This window comes from Asterias amurensis, chromosome 2 (genome assembly GCF_032118995.1).
Source record: "Asterias amurensis chromosome 2, ASM3211899v1".
NCBI classification, from domain to species: Eukaryota; Metazoa; Echinodermata; class Asteroidea; order Forcipulatida; family Asteriidae; genus Asterias; species Asterias amurensis.
The window spans coordinates 20121698-20143343 of NC_092649.1; the positions used below are offsets into that span (position 1 = coordinate 20121698).

General features: G+C 38.4%; 1 protein-coding gene across 1 annotated transcript; it reads right to left on the reverse strand.

Annotated features, from left to right (window-relative positions):
- Positions 1-21183, reverse strand: LOC139933999 (uncharacterized). The gene is made up of 3 exons (XM_071928254.1): positions 20577-21183; positions 4532-4621; positions 1-3909 (listed from the first exon to the last, which is right to left on the reverse strand). The coding sequence occupies exons 1-3, from the start codon at positions 20650-20652 to the stop codon at positions 3722-3724; spliced, it is 354 nt and encodes a 117-aa protein (XP_071784355.1). The 5' UTR covers positions 20653-21183; the 3' UTR covers positions 1-3721.
- Positions 21184-21646: the final 463 nt, after the last annotated feature.

The window sequence follows — 21646 nt, forward strand, 5'->3', positions numbered from 1 at the left end:
TTTAATAATAAAGCTCGTTGATTTTGACAGTATCACAATAAATACAGTGAGTGCTTGTTCTATGTTACAAGTTATTATCTAAAAAAATTAATGAAATGCGTTATACATTTTTCACACGTTGTTCTAACATTAATTGAACAACGATTGGATCGATATAATGATAATACTAAATATTGTGGATAAAGGGTGGAATGTACGAACTATTATGCCACTATTTGTAGGTTAATTCATTGTATAAACGTGTTATATTTTTATTTCAGTAAATATTTCAAAACAGAGTACACTCTAACAAAAATATATAAGTCGAGGGGAGTTGTGACCATCAGACTTGGAAAAAAAATCTTCATTTAAATTGGCCCAAATTTTTAAATGAAATTCAAGATTTTAATATTTTCTGTGAAACATCAGTCACAGCCCAAGTGTCAAAGTTGTGTATACGCTACACCCCCCCCCCCCCCCGTCAAGTTACACATTGGTATTATTTAAATGAGCCTATCTGGATCAATGTTGTTGAATGTATTTGGTTTGTCCACATCAATTTTTTTTCCAGTAGAAGATTATTTTCAAAACTACATGGCAGAATAAATTTTGTAGGTCGACATGGGATAAGTTTACAAAATGTAAATATCACTATAAATAACTTTGCTTAAATATACAAATTACCATCCACGGATATAAAATAACACATTAATTATTTATCAGGCTTGGCAAAGAGGTCATGCTAATATATGCAAGAGAAATTTCAGAAAATTTTTGTGCTATAGCCTGTATCTATCCTCCTGCAAAAAGTTACAATTTAAAGTAACATGGATTTTACTAGAAATTATAGCCAAGACATTTTACTACGAAAGCTCAATAGTGCAATTGCTAAGTGTACTTTCAAAAGCGGCTAGTTTCAAAAAACAAGTTTTTTATTTTCGATAGCACTTGTTTTTATTTTCAAGAGAAGTTATTTGTATTTTCACTGAAGAGCAGTTTTTTTCTGTCTCCAATAGCAGTTTTTTGGAAAGCAGTTAATTTTATTTTAAAAAGTAGTCATTGATCTCGAAAAGAAAATAACTGCTCTCGAAAACTGTTTGAAAAATAAATAAAACGGCAATGGCACTAAGCTACAAAGCTTCAGGAATTTATTGCCTGAGCAAGTTGTTTTGTTTAAGCCATGTCTATAATAAGCCTATCATACCCAAACGGTTGACTAGCAGACCAAAATTAGCTTTACATTATACATTTTGCAAAATACACAAACCTTCCATCTTCCAGTCAATGAATGGGAGACTTTGAAACGCTAGGTGGCAGTAGACTCACCAGGTCATTTCCAACTGTTTACGTAGTTCTGAGTATGCGCACATTACTAAGACCAATGGTTCTACCTACCAAGTATGTTGATACCTAGCATCCTTAAAGTCCCCAATTGAAAAGTATTAAAAGAAACGTCATTGAGGTGTCTCCAAATCTGTTTCAGAATTCATCTCACTTTGTATGATCATGGAGGATCTTATTCCTCCATGGTACACTGATGACTCACAATCTGAAGAAGAAAACACCCCTTTGAGAAAGTACCTCAATCAAAAGTATACAATACATTATTTCAACGAATGTTTCCATTTTTACAAACCTCACCTTCTCACACAGCTCGGTGAAAACAACTTACAATTTTTCGCTCACGTAATAATATAGCAGTTGCTCAAAGGAAACCGACGCTCGTTGTAACGATACAAATTGACGCTTGCAAACCATGCTTGACGTAACTTATGACGTACAATGTACGTACGCTCTTCAAACCAACACTTACAATGTACGTCTATACAGCTCCCCTCGTAGCCTACACTAGATTAAGCAGAAACATGCACTGATGATACCATTAAATACCACACACACACAATAAGAAAGGCATTTAGTGGCCATCGTTTTACACCCACGAATGCAATGGTTGTTCAGTGTCGAAAGTTCATCTCTCGCAGGCAGTTGAAGCGCACACAACCGGCGTCTTTTTAAAAACCCATAAAGTGAGCGATGGTTAACACTAAGTTATGGCACATTAATATTTATTGCACGGTGTTCTCCAAAGTGCAATATCCTAGGGGAGTCGCAGTCATTGATATCCTACACTGGGTAGTTTCACTTAATTTGAGGGGGATCAGGTCCCTATGGTGGCCCTGAAGGGACACAGCCAGTCGCGAATATTTTCGCGACGTCGCGAATATTTTCACGACTAGTCGCGAATATTTTCGCGACGTCGTATATTTATTCACGACAAGTCGCGAATATTTTCGCGACGTCGCGAATATTTTCACGACTAGTCGCGAATATTTTCACGACTAGTTGCGAATATTTTTTACGACGTCGTGAATAATTCTGCGACTAGTCGTGAATAAATTCGCGACTAGTCGTAAATATTATTTCAGTAGCTTGAGTGTGTAATTTTTACACGGCACGCGTAGAGAGCCAAACTATGAAGATTGTAGCCACTCAGCTATGTGTATGGGGCCCATGTTTTATCCAGTAGAATTGTTATCGAAGTTCGAAAAAACAGTGTCTGATTTTCATCAATATTTCGGGGGTTTTCAAGGTTGAATTACTCCGAACCCAAATAATTCTGAATGCCAAAGGATTAATCTTTCAGTTAAACTTGGTGGGGATTACATGATGCGTTGCACCCTGCCGTGACGGAACGAACTCGCGTTTCAAGTTGGGAATAACAACGCAAATTGCTCTAACGTTTCAGGTAAAATTTGTCAAATTTATTTGCTGAAATTGTCAACACATTATAATTAAACTTATCATTGGGTTGTTTGTAAAATTTACCTCGGGTGACATATAACGTTATGTTTTATCTGAAGAGTGAAAGTGCCAACGTTTATTGCCTAGCATAGGATAGCCTACTCCTACTAAAGTACTAGTAAAACTATAACGTCAGGCCTCGTAGGCCTACCGTAAGGGCCATACGTCAACATTAGTTTTGTTTAAATAACCCACCATCGATTTGCAAGAGTCGGAACTCTCCTCCGGATCCATCATCGTACGGGACAGCTTTCAGCTTAGTCTTACTAAGCCGTCAACGTGAATACAGTAATTACACACTCAAGCTACTGAAAAAATATTCGCGACTAGTCGCAGAAATATTCACGACGTCATGAAAATGTTCGCGACTAGTCGTGAAAAAATTCGCGACTTGTCGTGAAAAAATTCGCGACTAGTCGTGAAAAAGTTCGCTACTTGTCGTGAATAAATTCACGACGTCGCAAAAATATTCACGACGTTGTAAAAATATTCGCGACTTGTCGTGAATAAATTCACGACGTCGCAAAAATATTCATGACTGGCTGTGTCCCGTCAGGGCCACCATAGGTCCCAGAGTTATGTAGTTTTCGAGGGGTAAAAGTATTTGCATTCATGTATACTTGTTCAGATATAAAGACCTATACCCAGATCTAATCCTCTGGTATAATGGATCCACCTGGGGTTTTTTGGTAGCAAGCTTTCATTGTCTTGCTGACAACCTGTGGGTTTGGAGATTCCCAACACCCATCCCAAAGCCATTTGCACCTTTAGGTGTACTAAGGGAGCCAGAGTGCACTCCTGCATTATTTTGAGAGTAATCCTTGTGGTTGCTCCCGCACTTTATGAGTTGTTTAGCATTGTACTGAGTCGACTGCTCACAATCAAACAAGAAGATATAAACTCAAAGATTTCGCAAGTTTGCGATGCAGACGTCATCCTTCTACACATGCGTAGGAGGTTGGACAAAGTTGGCCGATGGGGTCTGGTAACCATCATGGCGTCTTTTCTTCCTTCGACGATAACAGAAGCATCCGATTGAGAAAATAGTAAAGGGAATGAAGACAAAGCCAAGTCCCGCCAACAGGAGTACTGTGCTCTTAGGGCCTCCTACCATGGCCAGAAACAGTCCTGAACGGGAATAAGAGAAAATACAAAATGATTACATGGACATTATGTACTTTTTATCTCAACTTGCTTCATCGATGTGAAAACCCTTAAACGAGGGACTTGCTTGGTTGCACCCCACCCCCACCCCCACTGCTACCACGTGGTACGTTGGCCGCAAATGCTTCTTCCAGGGTTTTTCCATAAGGAGGGTTTTTGATTTGTCAACGGTCTTGGTGTCTTTGCTATTGCCTGTGTTAATTGAACCTTATTTGTTTGCCCACTTTCAATGAATTTTATAATCCTTGTTTTATCTCTGTTGACAATTGACATGGGCAAAGAGGATGCTGGCATAATTTTGTCCTGCCCCCCCCCCCCCCTCAACCAAACCACTGATCCCTGTTAGTTGACACCCCCTCTATGGAACGTGTGATATGGTACAACTTATAAGGATATCGTGACATTATGAGCTGACTATAGTGATGGTTTGGTTAAGACAATGGAAATATTAAAATGTCAGCATGAATTGTGTTTTCTACAATAGTCCCCTGGATGGGGTGCAGTTTGTCTTGTTTTTTGTTTTGTTTTCAGTATTAATAAATTAAAGAATTGACGAATTGTAAACAAAGTATTTCCATTTGTTCACCTGCAGGTAGAATAAGGATGAAATAGATGCAAGCCACAACGCCAAGAGCCAGACCAGGCCCACAGCACAGACCCCAGCAGCACTTCGACCCTGCAGAAAAGAAAAACAGGCAAGTTGAATCAGAATATTATTATTTTACTTTGTGTCAAATAATGAACATACAAAGTTTATGACGGGAGATGGTTTGACATCAACATTTTGAAAAATAATGGAACATGATTGCTTAACTGAGATCAGACTCTAAAACTTCCGGGTGACATGGGTCATGACCTATGACCTTTCCATGGGTCAGTGGCGTGTTGGCGTGTCGTGGCCGAGTGGTCTAGTTCACCGGACTCACAGGTGTTGTCAGCAGTTGGATGTCGTGTCGAATCCCGGTCACGACACTTGTGCCTTGAGACACTTATAAATATTTGCTTCACAAAACAATTTGGAATTAATTAGTAGTGGATTCTGCTCTATACCAGCTCCGAGTCGATGATACCCACACCTACATCTTTGTTGGTGACAGTTGATGTGGGTCCAAAGATAAGTGTAACCCTCGCCTTCATACGTGACCTCACTCAGACATTACCTTTTTTTAATGGGGGTGGGGGGGGGGGTGAGCTCTTTAATTATTTATTATATATTTATTTATTTACTATACTTATTAATCACATGTTCAACTTGTACATTTTCGTACTTGAGTATATGCATACACACAGTGTACGGCACGGTACTGTATTTTCTTAGGAAATCCGTGCACAGTATTTTTCAAACAAGAATGTATTTTCAATGTGATATCGACAGGAAGAATTTGAAACACAAGCCACTGATTAAGTGTCACAACTAAAATCATGTAGACGAAAACCGAATATACTGAAATACAAAACCATAAACAGTACTTGAGTATACTTGTCACGTTCCAAATTGCCACTCGATGCTAATAATAATTCACGATTGACCGTGTTGATTATTTCCTCAAAAATAGCCAACCTCAAAGGCGTGCGCATTATGCAAATAATTGTGTAAGTTGTTAAATTTGGCACACTCGCCTCAAAGAACCTTGATTTCTGAATACGTAAATACAGCATTGATGATGACCTAGCAATCTGCATACTGTGTTTTAATTCAATGTGTGGTGTCTTCATGTGTGTGTGAAGCTGTGGCTGGTAGCCTCGTACTGTCTTTGAATCAAGATAAAGTAGAACCTTGATTTCTGAGAACGTAAATACAGCATTGATGATGACCTAGCAATCTGCATACTGTGTTTTAATTCAATGTGTGTGGTGTCTTCATGTGTGTGTGAAGCTGTGGCTGGTAGCCTCGTACTGTCTTTGAATCAAGATAAAGTAGAACCTTGATTTCTGAGAACGTAAATACAGCATCGATGATGACCTAGCAATCTGCATACTGTGTTTTAATTCAATGTGTGTGGTGTCTTCATGTGTGTGTGAAGCTGTGGCTGGTAGCCTCGTACTGTCTTTGAATCAAGATAAAGTAGAACCTTGATTTCTGAGTACGTAAATACAGCATTGATGATGACCTAGCAATCTGCATACTGTGTTTTAATTCAATGTGTGTGGTGTCTTCATGTGTGTGTGAAGCTGTGGCTGGTAGCCTCGTACTGTCTTTGAATCAAGATAAAGTAGAACCTTGATTTCTGAGTACGTAAATACAGCATTGATGATGACCTAGCAATCTGCATACTGTGTTTTAATTCAATGTGTGTGGTGTCTTCATGTGTGTGTGAAGCTGTGGCTGGTAGCCTCGTACTGTCTTTGAATCAAGATAAAGTAGAACCTAGATTTCTGAGTACGTAAATACAGCAATGATGATGACCTAGCAATCTGCATACTGTGTTTTAATTCAATGTGTGGTGTCTTCACGTGTGTGTGAAGCTGTGGCTGGTAGCCTCGTACTGTCTTTGAATCAAGATAAAGTACGGTAATGTCACTTGGGTACGAACATTCCTAATGCAAGTCAAACCTACACTGCTTTATGGGTTTTACCAGTGCATTATAAAGGCCCCAAGAATTAAGTGCCTTTTGAGTTCTACTCGGAGAAATCGATGTCACGTCAGTGCGAATCAAATCCGTTACGTCGCGCATTTGCAGCAGATGTCTTACGGACATTTGGGTAGGCCTGCGACAAGCTGGACGCTGTTCGCTGGCCGAGCTTGATTTTGTAGCATTACATGCAAATTTTCACAAACCACACAAACAAAAACATCATTGTTTTAGATGACATTAAAGTGAGTTTAATATTGGATATTGGACATTCACATGTTTGTACATGAGTGAGCATCACTTCGCTCGTCCAGCGACAAGAGACGCTGTTCGCTGGCCTGGGTTGATTCTATAGCATTACATGCAAATTTTCACAAACCACACAAACAAAAACATCATTGTTTTAGATGACAGTAAAGTGAGTTTAATATTAGATATTGGACATTCACATGTTTGTACATGAGTGAGCATAACTTCGCTCGTCCAGCGACAAGAGACGCTGTTCGCAGGCCGAGCTTGATTATGTAGCATGTAATTACACAAACCACAAATTTTTTAGATGACAGTTAAAGTTACGTTGACATTGAATTTTGGACAGCGAATACCAATTGTTGCTTTTTCAATATTGTATATTGGACATTCCCAAAGGTGTTTCACAACAGTGAATGTCTACCTTGTATAGATTGATTTTGGATATTGTTTAAGACGCTTTTTCTGCGTCGTGACTGTGGTAATAATTAATTTCAGTTTTACTTCTTGAGAAGTCGTCAAATTGAAAAATCCGAATGGATCGGCTGTCAGCTCCGGTGACACTGATTGGTCGAAATGGCTGACTCATGACAAAGATTCTGTATCTGCTGTCAGGCTACGTTCGCTCTGATTGGTCGAAATGGCTGACTCATACGAGTATCTGATTAGCCAATGCCCAACGGACATAGCACAACGAATGCAGGAATTGCTCTTTTGTACGCATGGCAACTCGTTAAAAGACCTTCTTGTTAGATAAGGCAATCGATAGAGACCATGGTGTCAGTATATAGCTGAACCATGGGTATTGCATTTCCTAATGTGGCAGAAATGTTCTAAATTCGATACCCACTGGCCCGCATGGGTCACAACAATATAACAGAAAAGTGTAATGTTTTGTCATTATGGTGATAGTATATATTGCTGAACCATGCGATACTGTTAATCTCATGTGGCAGAAATGGTCCATAAATCTGATACCCACGGCCTGCATTGATCACAACATTATCATTATGCTCAGAAAGTGTATATACCAATGTTAGGAACAGTTGCTGCTGTATTTTGTTGAGACCGAGCACTACCGCGTCAGTACGACACTCATGTCTTTTTAGAAGTTTGAATTTGGCCAAGGGTGTCGTTCTCTTTCAACTCTGGGAGTTGCCTGCAATTTGTGCATTTGTGAACCAAAATGTATATGGGGCAAAATAAAGTAACCAACTTGTTTTGTTTTTTCTCCATCATTGCTATTGTTTTCAAAGATTGCCCATCAGGCAAGTTGCAGAGTCAGTATATATGCCTGTATATTTATAACTGCATCAGTCTGAAATTTCTATTACCTGCCACAAGCAGAAATTATGCCCAAAGAGTATGAGGAAAAAACACTTTAGAAAGTACAGTATGTAAACAACATTAAATTAGAAATGCTTCGGGAAAAAGAAAAAAAAGGTTACTGTGCGCACAGCCATCCATTAAAAACCGTTACGAAAAAGTGTAAAATGTTACTGTCAAACAAATAATGAACATTGGGTCTTAAAAGTTTCAGTGACTAGGCTGTCATGCTAAAACGAAGAATGTTTATAATTTTTGAGCAAAAATGCAAGAGCAATATTGTACCAGGCAGTTGAGCAGAACAAATAAGAAATGATTGACGACCATCTGAGCGGAAACAGTAGGACCAATAGAGCAGAACTGCACAAAATCAATTAGTGTTGAAATTGAGCATGAAACGCAGACTAATAATAAAGAGGCAACATTGACAGGAGAAAAAAACTAGACATTGAAGACTGGCGCTGAAATATTAATATTTTATAAATAAAGTCAACTCAGACAGCTGCTGTCAAATCCATAATTAGATGCTTTTAAAGGTATGAGTTTTGGAGACACAATTATAAAAAGATATAAGTCACATGTGAAAGTTTTTCTGCTTGCTGGGAAACCAAGCAAAATGTGATACAACGTTACCGCATCTTTGACCGCCGCATACGCGAATTAACAACAACCATCAGAAATCAGAATTAAAGTTTTTGGGTTAAACAAAATATTATACATTATACATTACTTCGAAGGGGATCGTTTCTCAAAATAATTTGCGCCACAAACAGTTATTAGCTATTTGTCTGCCATAAATTTATTAGTAGTTACCAATCTCTGATCTTATAACTTTAAAGGTCTAGACACCGTTAGTAATTACTTAAACATTTTTTTTGCATAAAAACTTACTTATATAGCAACGAGCAATGGAGAAACTGCTCCCTCTGAATTAATAGTTTGTTAATTGTTTGAGAAAGAAGAAGTTTCTCAGCACTCAAATAATAAAAGACTTCAGCTAAAGCCGTTTTATTATTCATCTGAAAGCACACAAAGTAATGCAACAAAGGTGTTTTTTCTTGCACTATCCTCTTGCAACTTTGATGACCAATTGAGCCCAAATTTCCACAGATTTGTCGTTTAATGCTGAGATACACCTAGTGGGAATACATGATGTCTTTGACAGTTACCAAACGTGTCCATTGCTTTTAGATAATATCCCACTAATGTATCGCATAAACAATTAATACAAACAATTTATGTTGATGTGCACTTAAGTTTTTCTTCAGAGTCAATGTATTTTTTATACCATCTGATCATATCCAGTTTTCGATTGATTTCATACGATCCTAAATCAAACATTTATTGCTCCGCTGAGCAGTAACATTGCACCATATGGTGCCCTTTGTAATGATTAACGAGTCGTGGACATAGAGTAGTTAACGCATTCGTGTCAAGACTGACGATCACTGTTTTAAGTTTCAGCAGCAGGTTATTAAATTATTTATTCACAAGCCAGAGAGCCATTGGCACACTAAATTCAAATCAGATTGTATATGTATTTTAATGAACAACCTTTCCTCAATTCCATGAAGGAAATGCAATCAAAAAACAAAATGGCGCACGTGGTAAAAAAGCAATAAGATTTACCGGTTGTCGGTGTTACCACAGTGATTTGTAGTTAACCATCACATTATGCATGACAGTTAAAGAGAAAGCATGTCTTTGTTTTTCGGAAACCTTCGATTGTTTTAATCCTTATAAATAATAAAACCAACATAATGAAATTTCATCTCAAAAGGTGGCCGCGTTTTTGAGACATCGCCGGAAATATTCCATATACACAATCCGAGAAACGTTACTGGCAGTAACGCTTCTTAGATTCAAATTGTGGCCATACAAACCGATATCATAATTTCTGCATAACAACATTAGTGCGAATTGAAAGTGTGCTAAAAATGCTTTATACTATCGAAACTGATAGGCCTGACCAAAAGCTGTCATTGCCATTAATTTTAAGGTTGATTACTAAACGTATACACATTGCCTTTAAGATTGCTTCACACATCAATCTTAGCTCTTTGTGAAATCGTCCCCAGGCAAATCCATGTACAAAAAATATCTCCCCATCGCACATATAAAGTGTCATCCATACGCCGCTTTCAATAGGTCTTTACTGTCAGATAATCTTCATCTGCGCCCCTCCGACATTGACATTTTTTACGTAGATTCAACAATAAGACAAAATTATTCATCCTTGTGAATGGCTTGAAGAGTTTTGTTACAGCCCTATAAATGATGCAGTTGTGAATGTTAGCATAAAAAGATTGAACATTATCAACGACAAGGAGTATGAGTGTGAAATGTATATACTAGGTTGGTCGCAGACAATGTCCAAGTGTTATAAACTATAATGGAATAACTCAAAGTGGATGTTTGGGCGTGAGTCAAAGAAACTACAGTGAACAACCATGTACAATTAACATAAACCCATTTACCTTAATTTTTTTTTTTTTTTAGAAACCAACTTTTTATATATTTTTTTTTCACGAAAATGGCTTCATTTCAGAGGAAAATATTTCACAGGGAAAAACGGTTCTAGTGTGATATTCATAATCGGTAATTAAGCTTTCACTTTCATAATAAAACAAAACAATTATATTTTTCTCTTTGCCAATCATGTTTATACCTTTAAGGTTCTGTGAGTGAAAGTATGCCAAATTATCCATGGCACGGCCTATATGTTAATTACCAAACTTCAATTAAAGTTCACTTGCGTGTTGACAATCAGTAAGAGACCAGTATTTCATTGAAAACAATGATGGTTGCACATTATTGATTTCAAATACACAGCCCTTTTTATTTGTGTATACACAGATGTTAATTAATTTTCACTGGAAAACGCCGTCGGCCACTTCAACCTGTTCATATGCTTTATTAATGAATTGAGTCTGTTATCACAATAATTCAATTTTATTATTTCAATTAGGAGGCTTGCGTCTATCATGATGTTAGAGACATTGCCACAGTTCAATCCTTGTAAGTAAACAAGCCTTAAAACAAAACCTGCATCTAATTCGGTTATATAAACAAACCCTGTAAATGATTGTCTTAGATTTTGTCCCAAATGGATTGCGAATAAGTTCTTCAGGGACCGAGACATAACAACTCGGCATTCAACTAATATTAAATACACGACTGTGTTTATCTAGAGCGAGGCAGGCATTTTATTTACATCAATTCTTCTTCCTCGTTCCTTTCTATAGGGGTGGGGCTCTTCCAATCACAATAGTTCCTTTTTATGGGTGGGGATAGTCCTATTTTAAGGATGGGGCTCTGCCATTCAAAATAGTTCCTTTTTATGGGTGGGCTTTAAGTTCCTTTAATGGGTGTGGCTATTAGGTCTTTTTATGGGTGGGGCTTTTTCATTCAAAATAGTTCCTTTTTATGGGCTCTAAGTTCCTTTTTATGGGTGTGGCTCTTAGTTTTTTTTATGGGTGGGACTCTTCCATTCACTTAGTAGTTCCTTTTAAGGGTGGGGCTCTTCCATTCATAATTCCTTTTATAGGGGTGGGGCTTTTTGTCCCCTTTTAGGGTAGGGCTCTTCCATAGTACCTTTTTAGGGGTGGGGCTCTTCCTCATTCACGATAGTTCCTTTTATAGGGGTGGGATCTAAACTCCTGTTTGGGGTGGGGCTCTTCCATTCACGATAGTTCCTTTTTATGGGTGGGGCTCTTCCATTCACATAAATTCCAGTTTAGGGGTGGGCTTTCCATTTAAAAAAAAACCTTCAAAGGGGGTGGGGACTCTCCATTCACAAGTAAAACCGTTTGGTATTTTAGTTCGCTGCCACTGTCTAATAACTTCAGTTCAAAAGAACTTGTGTTACAGTTGATTTTGTTTCCTTGACGAAAGTCGGAATTGGCAAATGATCTACAAGCTTAATCCAAGCAAGGGATACAACAAAGATTTCTATCCGAGCAGATGCATCGAAATGAATGAACGTTTGGCACAGTTTTCAATTATCGAAAGTGGTTTGGTCTAAGAGTAATAAAAAAAATCCCCTCTTTTGTCTGCTTGGTTTCTGTATACGATTTACCCGGAGACAAGTCTCAAATTGGAACCGGTTAACTGTCTCCATCGCCGGAAACTTGAATTTCTTAGTGAAAGCGTCAGGTCTCCTCCAATTAAAACCAAAGCAAATTGTTAAATTCGTAAATGTTCAGTTGGATTAAAGGAGCAAGGATACTGAATTAAGGTATGAACCTATTTCAAAGCGACGTGAACGATAATAAAACACGTCCATACGTCTCAATTTAGAAGTTGAATTAACAACATGATCTTTAGAGATTTAAACTTACAACTCACTTTTTAAGGCACTGATCACCTTTGGTAATTGTCAAAGACCAGTTTTTTCACTTGGGGTATTCCAACATAATATACATAAACTATGCATAACTCTAATGACTGCCAAGTCAATTACATTAGTGTTATTTTAACACCCTAGGTGTTAATTTCATTCTCTTGTGGTTTCTATAAAAAAAAACAGCAATTGTGTTTTAATCCTTAATACCTTTAATAAATAATACGTCACAGATTACGTATTCATTTGATACCCAACTTTCCTTGCGAATTTGATCCCCAATGAACTCTTTCAATTTTTAATGAAACTGCGCTATTACTAGATCTATGACCCGAGGTGCGAGGAGAATTATGCCATATGCCACATTCAATAATCTTTTAGATAACAATTTTATTACAAAAGGAAATTTGAGATAATATCAAAAGAGTAGTGCCGTATTTTATCAATGGACGCCATCTCGAGGTACGGTATCCCTTACAGGCCATTCAATAGTCACAGCGAAGGGGGGATAATGACACGGTAGTAATCCAAGGAGATGGACTGTTTTAAGGGGTATTGATTCTAAGAGTGCCTCATGGTGAAGGGTTTGCATTCTTTTCATTTACTCAAACGTGCAGTGGCATTTCCCCTCTAAACAGAGATGCGAATTGGGGTCTTAAAGATGAGGTTTCGACTCCAGATAGTATTGGCTTTTTATCAAGATGCAGTACAGTGGTGGTTATAGATGCTATGACGTACTAATAACAATAAGCAGCAAATGAACAAGCATGTCCAAACATAAATTCTAAACTCCATCATCCAATGTGCAGTCTAGAGGTGTGTACATTGGCGCTGCATACCTTAAGTATGGTGCCGCCATCTTGGTTTTGTTTCCCCCTTGTAGTCAGTGTAAACCAAACCGAGGCTTGAACGAGAAATAGTCTGGTTACTTTAAGTGCAATGAATCATTCACTGCTGTTTTTGTTGACAAGGAACATGACCCATATTCTAGCACAATCTGATAAAGCTCTTTCGCATAATGTAAGACAGTCGGTTCTCCCTCGTCTGATTTATATGATAAGTATAAGTGCTATTGTAAAACACCCTAAAGCGAGTATTCTAATATATTCAAATGGGCACAAGTTTAATAACCATGCATTTTGGCTTTCACCCATATAACTTACTCTCAGATAAACAGCTAGAATGAAATGGATTGGATTTGATATTCATAAAGACGGTCTATATATACACACAATATGAATCTCAATTTCTATACATCATATCTATTTCTTTCCGGTGTTTGTGCCTCGCCTGCAACGTGTCCCTGCGGTATTCTTGCATAGATAGAACCCTGGGGATCACCAAGGCATTCCAAGCACAGGGCCAGTATTTATAGTTCATTTATTCCCGCCACATCACAGCGCTCGCCTGAAGTAGCTGATGAAACTGCAGATTATACCGTCGGGGCATGAGACGTTTTTGCCACAGTTTTAATGGTATCGATCTAGCGACGCAGTCAAATTGGTACACGGCATTATACATGTACATAAGTAATCATTATTATGTATACATGGACGTGTAAAGTGATGCAGAATTGGTGGGGCTTAAAGCCATATCGATGGTGTCACAACCTTGTACTCTCGCTTTAAGCTTATCATAATAATTATTCAGTCGCTTCATCCAGCTGAATTTTAAGGTTACATTAATGCGCATGACAACGGCTGTCAGCTCAGACAAAGTCTGGTCTTCGATTGAGAAGTCCATTCTACGTAATGTACTGTATTTACCAATGCATGATATATAATTTATTATTACCTCTGATTCCGTTTTACACGTTTCTCATACTTTACTGTATCAATATTTGACACCATGGAAATAAAGCATGGGAAACATATAGGCTCGTGGAACTTATTTACAAAGCACTGGGAATCTATGGAAACCTAGACATCATGATGCATGGTCATCTATGTATAGCATGGAAATCTAGACAGCATGGTCATCTGGAGATGTAATAGAATTGACATCTAGAAGAAGAAGAAAACATGGACATATGATATAGCTAAAAAATGTAGATCATGGTCATCTAGATATAGCACGGAATTGGTCTAGATCGGCCGGCCCATTGGAAATCTAGATAGCATGAAATCTAGAAAGAATGGAAATCGAGATAAGAAAATCCAGATAGCATTGAAATCGAGATAAATAGGAAATCTAGATAGGTCCTATCCATAGATAATCTAGACTAGGTAAATCAGAGATAGCACGGAAATTTAGCTAACATAGCATGAAAATCTAAATAGAAAATGTAGATTCCCATGGAAATGTTTTTAACGTGAACATCGATAGACAGCACGGAAGTCTGTTCGTAGGCTACGCAAATCTAGATGTAGCATATGGAAACATAGATATCAACATCTATAACAGCATGGACATCTATAGGATCTACATGCACATTGTTGGAAAGTCCCTAAGGGAGTGTGTATAGATCAAGGTTTTGCACATCTGCAATCGGCCTGGGAATTATTTTAAAAGGCCTCACTTTTGCCTCAATCGGTCATTATATTGTATAGGCATAAAGCATTGGATTTTATCATAGTGCCTTGTAGCAACGCCATCTTAAAGCCATTGGACCCTTTCGGTTCAGAAAAAAAAAATCACAGATTTACAGATAACTTACAGGGTTTACAGAAGGCAATGGTGAAAGACTTCTCTTGAAATATTGGTCCATGAAATGCTTTACTTTTTGAGAAAACCCCAAAACAATATAAATTCTCGTTAAACACATGTCATGACACGGTGAAACGCGCGGAAACAAGGGTGTGTTTTTCCGTTGTTTTCTCCCGACTCCGATGAACGATTGAGCCTAAATTTTCACAGGTTTGTTATTTCATATAGAAGTTGTGGTACACAAAGTGTGGGCCTTGGACAACATTGTTTACCGAAAGGGTCCAATGGCTTTAAAAATATGAAAGGGTATTGTTTATAAATACTTACGTAATGTCAAATTGTCGCATTAGTTTGAAATGAAACCAAAGTCAACAGCCGCTGCAGCTTTTTCACCCACCAAACTCATTTAATTATCTGGGCAAATAATACACCATTATTTGCCAGAATGAAATCAAATGTGGCGGTTGGATTAGGAATTATTTTCTTGTTTTCAGGGAAACAAATCCGTTAAAAATGTGTGAATGTTTTCTTTTAAATTGGGCACCAGTAACATCTTGCTAAATTTGTGCACGAAGAGTCACAAAAATAAGCCCCTCAATCAAAAGCCTCCACAAGCCGCAGCTGTATGGCCCGAACCTCCCCTCTCAGATGTGTGGAATGGTCCAGTATATGATATCAATACTTTAGCATCCCTCGGGGCATTGCACTTTAGAGGAAACAGTGACATAGAACTTGTGCCATGAGTTTGAATATACCGGTCATCACTAGTGTTTTAAGGGCTAAAAGCTAAAGAACTTTGAAAGAACTCCTTTAGAATGAGTGTTGATAAAATCTCAAAGATGTTGTTTACGCCGCTGGTTTCAAATGGATCATAGAACGGGGGTTTTGGGGGACGTAGATACAGTATTAGACTTATCAAGATCAGAAAGCCCTCTCATGTTGGGAGAAGTACCCGATCACCTAAAGTGGCATACCCTCCATATGTGAATTGAGTGCATTTATATATTTCATTTGTAAAATTGTTGATAAAATGCAACCAGTGAAATCGTCTTAAGTGGCAGAGCACTCAGGCCCTCAGGCATGAAGGGAACTTTGACGATAAGGCGATAGAGGAATGTGCTCATAATACAGAAGAGGAAGGTAGACATGATGTAGGGATGGGATCTTATTAAAGACGGTCACATCTTAAAGGCACTGGACACCTTTGGTACAAATGCTAAAGACCATACAGTATTCTCACTTGATGATCCCAACAAATGCATAACCAACCTGTGTAAATGTGGTCATCGAAGTTGCAAAAGAAAGAAAAAACACCCTTGTTGTATAAATTTGTGCACTTTCAGATGCACAATAAAAGACTTAAGACCTGAAGGGTTTCAACATTGCCAAATGATTTTTGTAATGCTTGCTAACAATTATTTTGAGTTATTATTTACAATGTGCAGTGCCTTAAAGACAATCCAAACCGAAGAATACTATTCGCCTATCTGTTCCCTACATCTATCGAATTAAATTTCAAGTTTTTAGTGAAAAAATATAGAAAAGGCCCATTTTCGTGAATAAGTCACTACACAGAATCGCTAGTGTATCTGATGATGATTCATCATTCAAGCGCATGCATTCAGCCAAAAGCCCCAATTAATTCAAAAATGCAGAAAACAGCAACACGCGATCGTCAGGTTGCTCCCAGTCCCAAATCGTGCAAGGCATTTTCAAACTGACACTGACTCTCATCATTGTTTGGTTGGTTGGCGTTTTATTGTTTTTAAGTCCAGAGACGCTGTCGGACTTGGACTTCTGAGCTGGGAATTTAAAGGCACTGGATACTATTGGTACATTATACTCAAAATAATTGTTAGCATACAAATCACTTGGCAATGAGCAATGGAGAGCTGCTGTGAGAAACGGCTCCCCACAAAGTAACGTAGTTTTAGAGAAATAGGTAGATATCTCTCTCAAAATAATAACTTCTGACTAGGCCTGAAGCTCTTTTTAGGCATCTGAAAGCACAAACATTATTTTGTGAATAAAATGTTGTTTTCTTTATTTATTATCTTGCATCTTCGATGGCCAAAGTTGAGGCCAAATGTTCACAGAGTTGTTATTTTATGCATATTATGATGGACTACACCAAGTGAGAATACTGGTCTTTGACAATCCAAAGGTATCCAGTGCCTTTAAGAGAGAGCGTTCATTTGATCCACCTGCTCTGCAGTGTTTCTTTAAAAACAGGTGTTTTGTCTTCCTTGATGTCAGGGTTTATAGTCTGACTGACGGAAACTCAGTCTATCTCATTTCATCTTCACGATTTACGAGCGGTTTTTTTTTGCATCAAATAAACCGTCGCTGTCAAACGAAGCCATTATAAAGAAAGCCCCCTTCAATATGAGTTTAAGTTATCTATATAGATAGCAAGAAACCAAGCCTTATGGAACTGTTCGTTAATAATAATTATCCAAAAGTATATTAACCAAACGAAAGAGTTGTAAGAATTTTTTTAAACACACTGTAAAACAACATTGTAAGAAACAAATCTCTGCTTTATAGAGTAACGCAGTTTTCCTTTTTTAGAAAGAGGTTCCTCACTAACATTTAAATCTCAATTAACCCTTTCTAGGCATCTGAAAGCACACTTCAATTGTGTTGTTTCTTTCATTGTTTTCTTGCAATTTCGATGACCAACTGAGCGCGAGCCGAATTTTTTCCAGATTTAATATTTTATGCATAAAATATGCTGGGATACACTAAGTGAGCATACTGGTCTTTCACAAGTTACCAAACGTGTCCAGTGTCTTAAAATATACTTTTGTTTTATAACGTACTACTTCTTGAGAGGATAATATAATATGATGTTTTTACATCGACGCTCAAGCAATTCTGCAGCAAACTATGGTAGTTTGACCATGGATCATCGAGTTCTAATGAAAATACAAGGCTGTATCCAGACAGCCATTAAATTAATATCACACTCTTGTTTACAATATGTAGTACAAATATCGATCAAACATCATCCCATACTCAGTCACTGTATCACCTTTAAAGGGAATATGCCTATTATACTTGATTATACTTTATATTGTGACTTCTTTTTAGGAAATTAAGTGATAGTTATAATTATTTAAAAAAAAAATGGCCACTTGTATCGGGTGGCCGATCATGAAACATGCCCCTGTTCGTTCAAAAAATAAAACAACAGTCCATACGGTTTAAAAACCTATAACTTCACATACCAGAAAGGTAATGATAAACAGTACTGGTTTAAGCAGTTATGATTACCACGTATTCAAAAAGCAGCAGATAATTTCACCCATGAATTTGTACACTTTGATATTAACTCACAAAGTCTTTCATGGAATAGGAGGTCTGCAGCCAGCACATTGCAATGAACCTATAGCATCAGGCTACAACAAAGTCTTTCTAGAGTGTTATGTGAATTACTTTGGGGCTATCACAAACCCCCTTGCACTATATCGCAAGTATGATTTCCGAGGGGGGGGGGGGGGGGTGCTTGGGTCCGATGAGGGAAAAGTACATTAAGAAAGGTTTGTCTTTAAGGCCAGCCTTGAACCTATTAACATTGTGGGCTTTCCATACATGTGTAAAAGGTGGCTGCACACATTCCACACAAATCTGCTCTTGCTCTTCAACGCGAAGTTGCAGGTTCGAATCCTCTCTGAATTACCGCATAGAGGTTCCAAACCAGAACACGACAACATCGAATAAAGTACTGGGGTACCTGCATCCAGCAAAAGGCACAATTTAATTTACAGCTTACTGCCTTTTTGTAGGATTGCCCGAAGTGCTAAATCTGTGCGCCAGAGTATCCTGTCATTGATTGAATAATGCACGAACCAAAACAGAAAAATGCCTGTGGGTTATGTCCATATGCAGCTTCTTTGACATGAACATACTACAACGCCCTCATATTATAGTATTACCAGGTGTAATCTCCACCCCTTTTTGTGGGGCACTGTGCATTAGGTGTTCATAAAAACAAATATGTGTGGTTTTCTAGTGGCCACATATTTTATTAAACTAGGAGTAACATTGCCGGCTTTTCGAGATTTGTGGATGTTTATTCTAACATCAAGCCACAGAGGAAATGAAGGCAATTGCCTCCATGCCCCCTCGTCATAGCATTGTTGGTCTTGAAATGCTCCTTTAAAATGTTCTCAATAGGGTGCCCTTAACCGCGGAGAAAATGCCTTGGTGCCCCTGCCCTTTCAAAAACGAAGCATACAGGCCTGCTTTATTCTTGGGAGTAGTGTGTCAAAGGATTTTGGGAAATTAATTTGACATAAATTCTGAACCATAAAGTTCATTCGTGCCATGGATGTACTTGAGATACATGAACGATACTGCATCAACTCGCACTATAACTGCATGCAGAGCTAGCTTGGTAAATATTTGTCTTTGAGCGAGACAAAGTAGTGCTTGAACCCACGCCTAGAGAGGTGTTTTGTTTGGCTATAGTTAGTGGTTGAAGTCCACTAGCTACTTTGGGATGATACAGTGTCATTGTAAAAATCTCAGCCTCTCTATGAATGCCATGTATTTTCGCCAAAAAACGTTCGATGTTTTGCTTTGTATGATCATGGCCAAATTTCATGGAGAAAATATCGCTTAGAATTTTGTTATACCAGTTGTTCTAAAAAAGCTCTATAAAATTGGACCCCTGTCTATGTATCTCAGTGTGCACAATTACATTCAGTGGGTGAATAATATGCGATGGGTGCAGCCAACCTCCCTATATGCCAGACGCCAACAAATTTCTTTCTACTACAAGGCCATTCCTAAGCTATATTAATAGCTCTAATTTCCTGGATGTCATTTTTGTTTGGTTTGAGGAAAAGGGCCCAAAAAATGCTTCCAATAGAAACAATGCAGAGAGGTCTACGTTGGGGGTGCATAAACGATGACAAAGTCATTGTTTTATTTGTTGGTTTTGTTGACACCTTTTTACCGACCACCACTACATTTTGCGTTATATCTGAACCACCACACCGGCACCTTTAAAGAAACAGTGCATCTTTCCTTTGAGCTGAAATCTGTCTAGCCTATATTTGACTCCACTGCACTGGAGGAAAGCCTTCTCACCAATTCTCCATTTCACTCTATCATGAGCTGTCTGTTGCCAAGCAATGCCCCTTATGGTTTAGTTCATCTCTCCATAAAAGAGATATAGCCTATTTGCAAGGGTTTCAGCTCTATACTGCCTGCAATATGAACAGTTAAAGCGACCACTGACACAAATATTAAAATGTGCAAAATCTTCAAAACATTTTTGACCTCATCAAAAGAATTAGGTGTATTTTTTCACAATTAGATGAGGAAACTAAATAGCACAGCTAGCGTCTGCTATAATACGAGACAAAGGTTTCAATTTGAAGTTGTTGAGGCTTTGAAAACATGGTTTAGAAGGAATTGTTGCCATTTTAAGGGTTGTCCTTTTTAATAGCTTATTATAAAAACTATAAATAAACCAAGAGCAAACCTTCAAGTTGTCTGTCTGAATCTTCTGACATCCTCCGATGTGCAGTCCCGCCTCCTCCCAAAATAGGGTTCGTCATCTTCCTTGTTTCCAGACACGAGCTCGTGTGTCTTCAACCGGGCGACAGGCACACAGCCACTATCCCCTCTTGTTCAGCAGCAAGACAACAGCGTGCGAGACAAAGCAGTCATACGCCGTGCTTCAAGCCAAAGTCACGGCCAATGTGGAGAGACTCGCCTCGGTCAAAAATATGCATTTAATTATCTCAATTCGACGGGACTAAAAATGTGCCAGCAGAGACCGCGCCAGTAAATGCACATACATTGTGACAGGAATTAAATGTTTGTTTTATGTCCAATTGTTTCGCAGTGGTGTATCTTGTTTTTTCGAACATCATCTCTTGCTTGCTCCGTATGTGAAAAATATTCGTGCATTAAAGGTGTCATCACCTCGAGAGTGTATGCATAATCAGCCCACAAAAACCGCCGTCGTGCGAGGCAAGAAGCGGCTAAAAAACAGGCTGGTTATATTATTGGATAAACCCCGTGGCGATATGTTGCCCCGGCCAGACCGACAACATTTCACGCAACTGAGTGCCGTACACAGCAGGGCAACGCAGACACCAACTAATGAGATGTAGCCTGGTCGCGCGACCGGCCGGCCGTCCGTGCGGGCTCACTACGTATAATCTGCCTGCTCAATCTATAATTATTATAATTAATTAAACATTTATACGCAGTGTGTTTGGCTGGGGACGGCAGAGTGAAATGCACTTGACGTTTAGGTAGTTGAGGCTCCGCAAGAAACACGCACATCTCTAACTGAGAAAGTAAAAAAATGCGAATAGCATCCAACTGCTAATAAACCGATTATCTTATCGTGTACGTACACGAGAAGTTGTCGTGTACGTACAAACTCGCGTGTACGTACACCGTAAGTTTGGACTTATCGTGTACGTACACTAGAAGGTTAGACTTATCGTGTACTTACACATAAAGAGAAAGAGTTATTTTTTTAAATTCAATAGCTTCAATAGCGGCAATAGCTTCCGTACTGTCCATATCATCCACAGC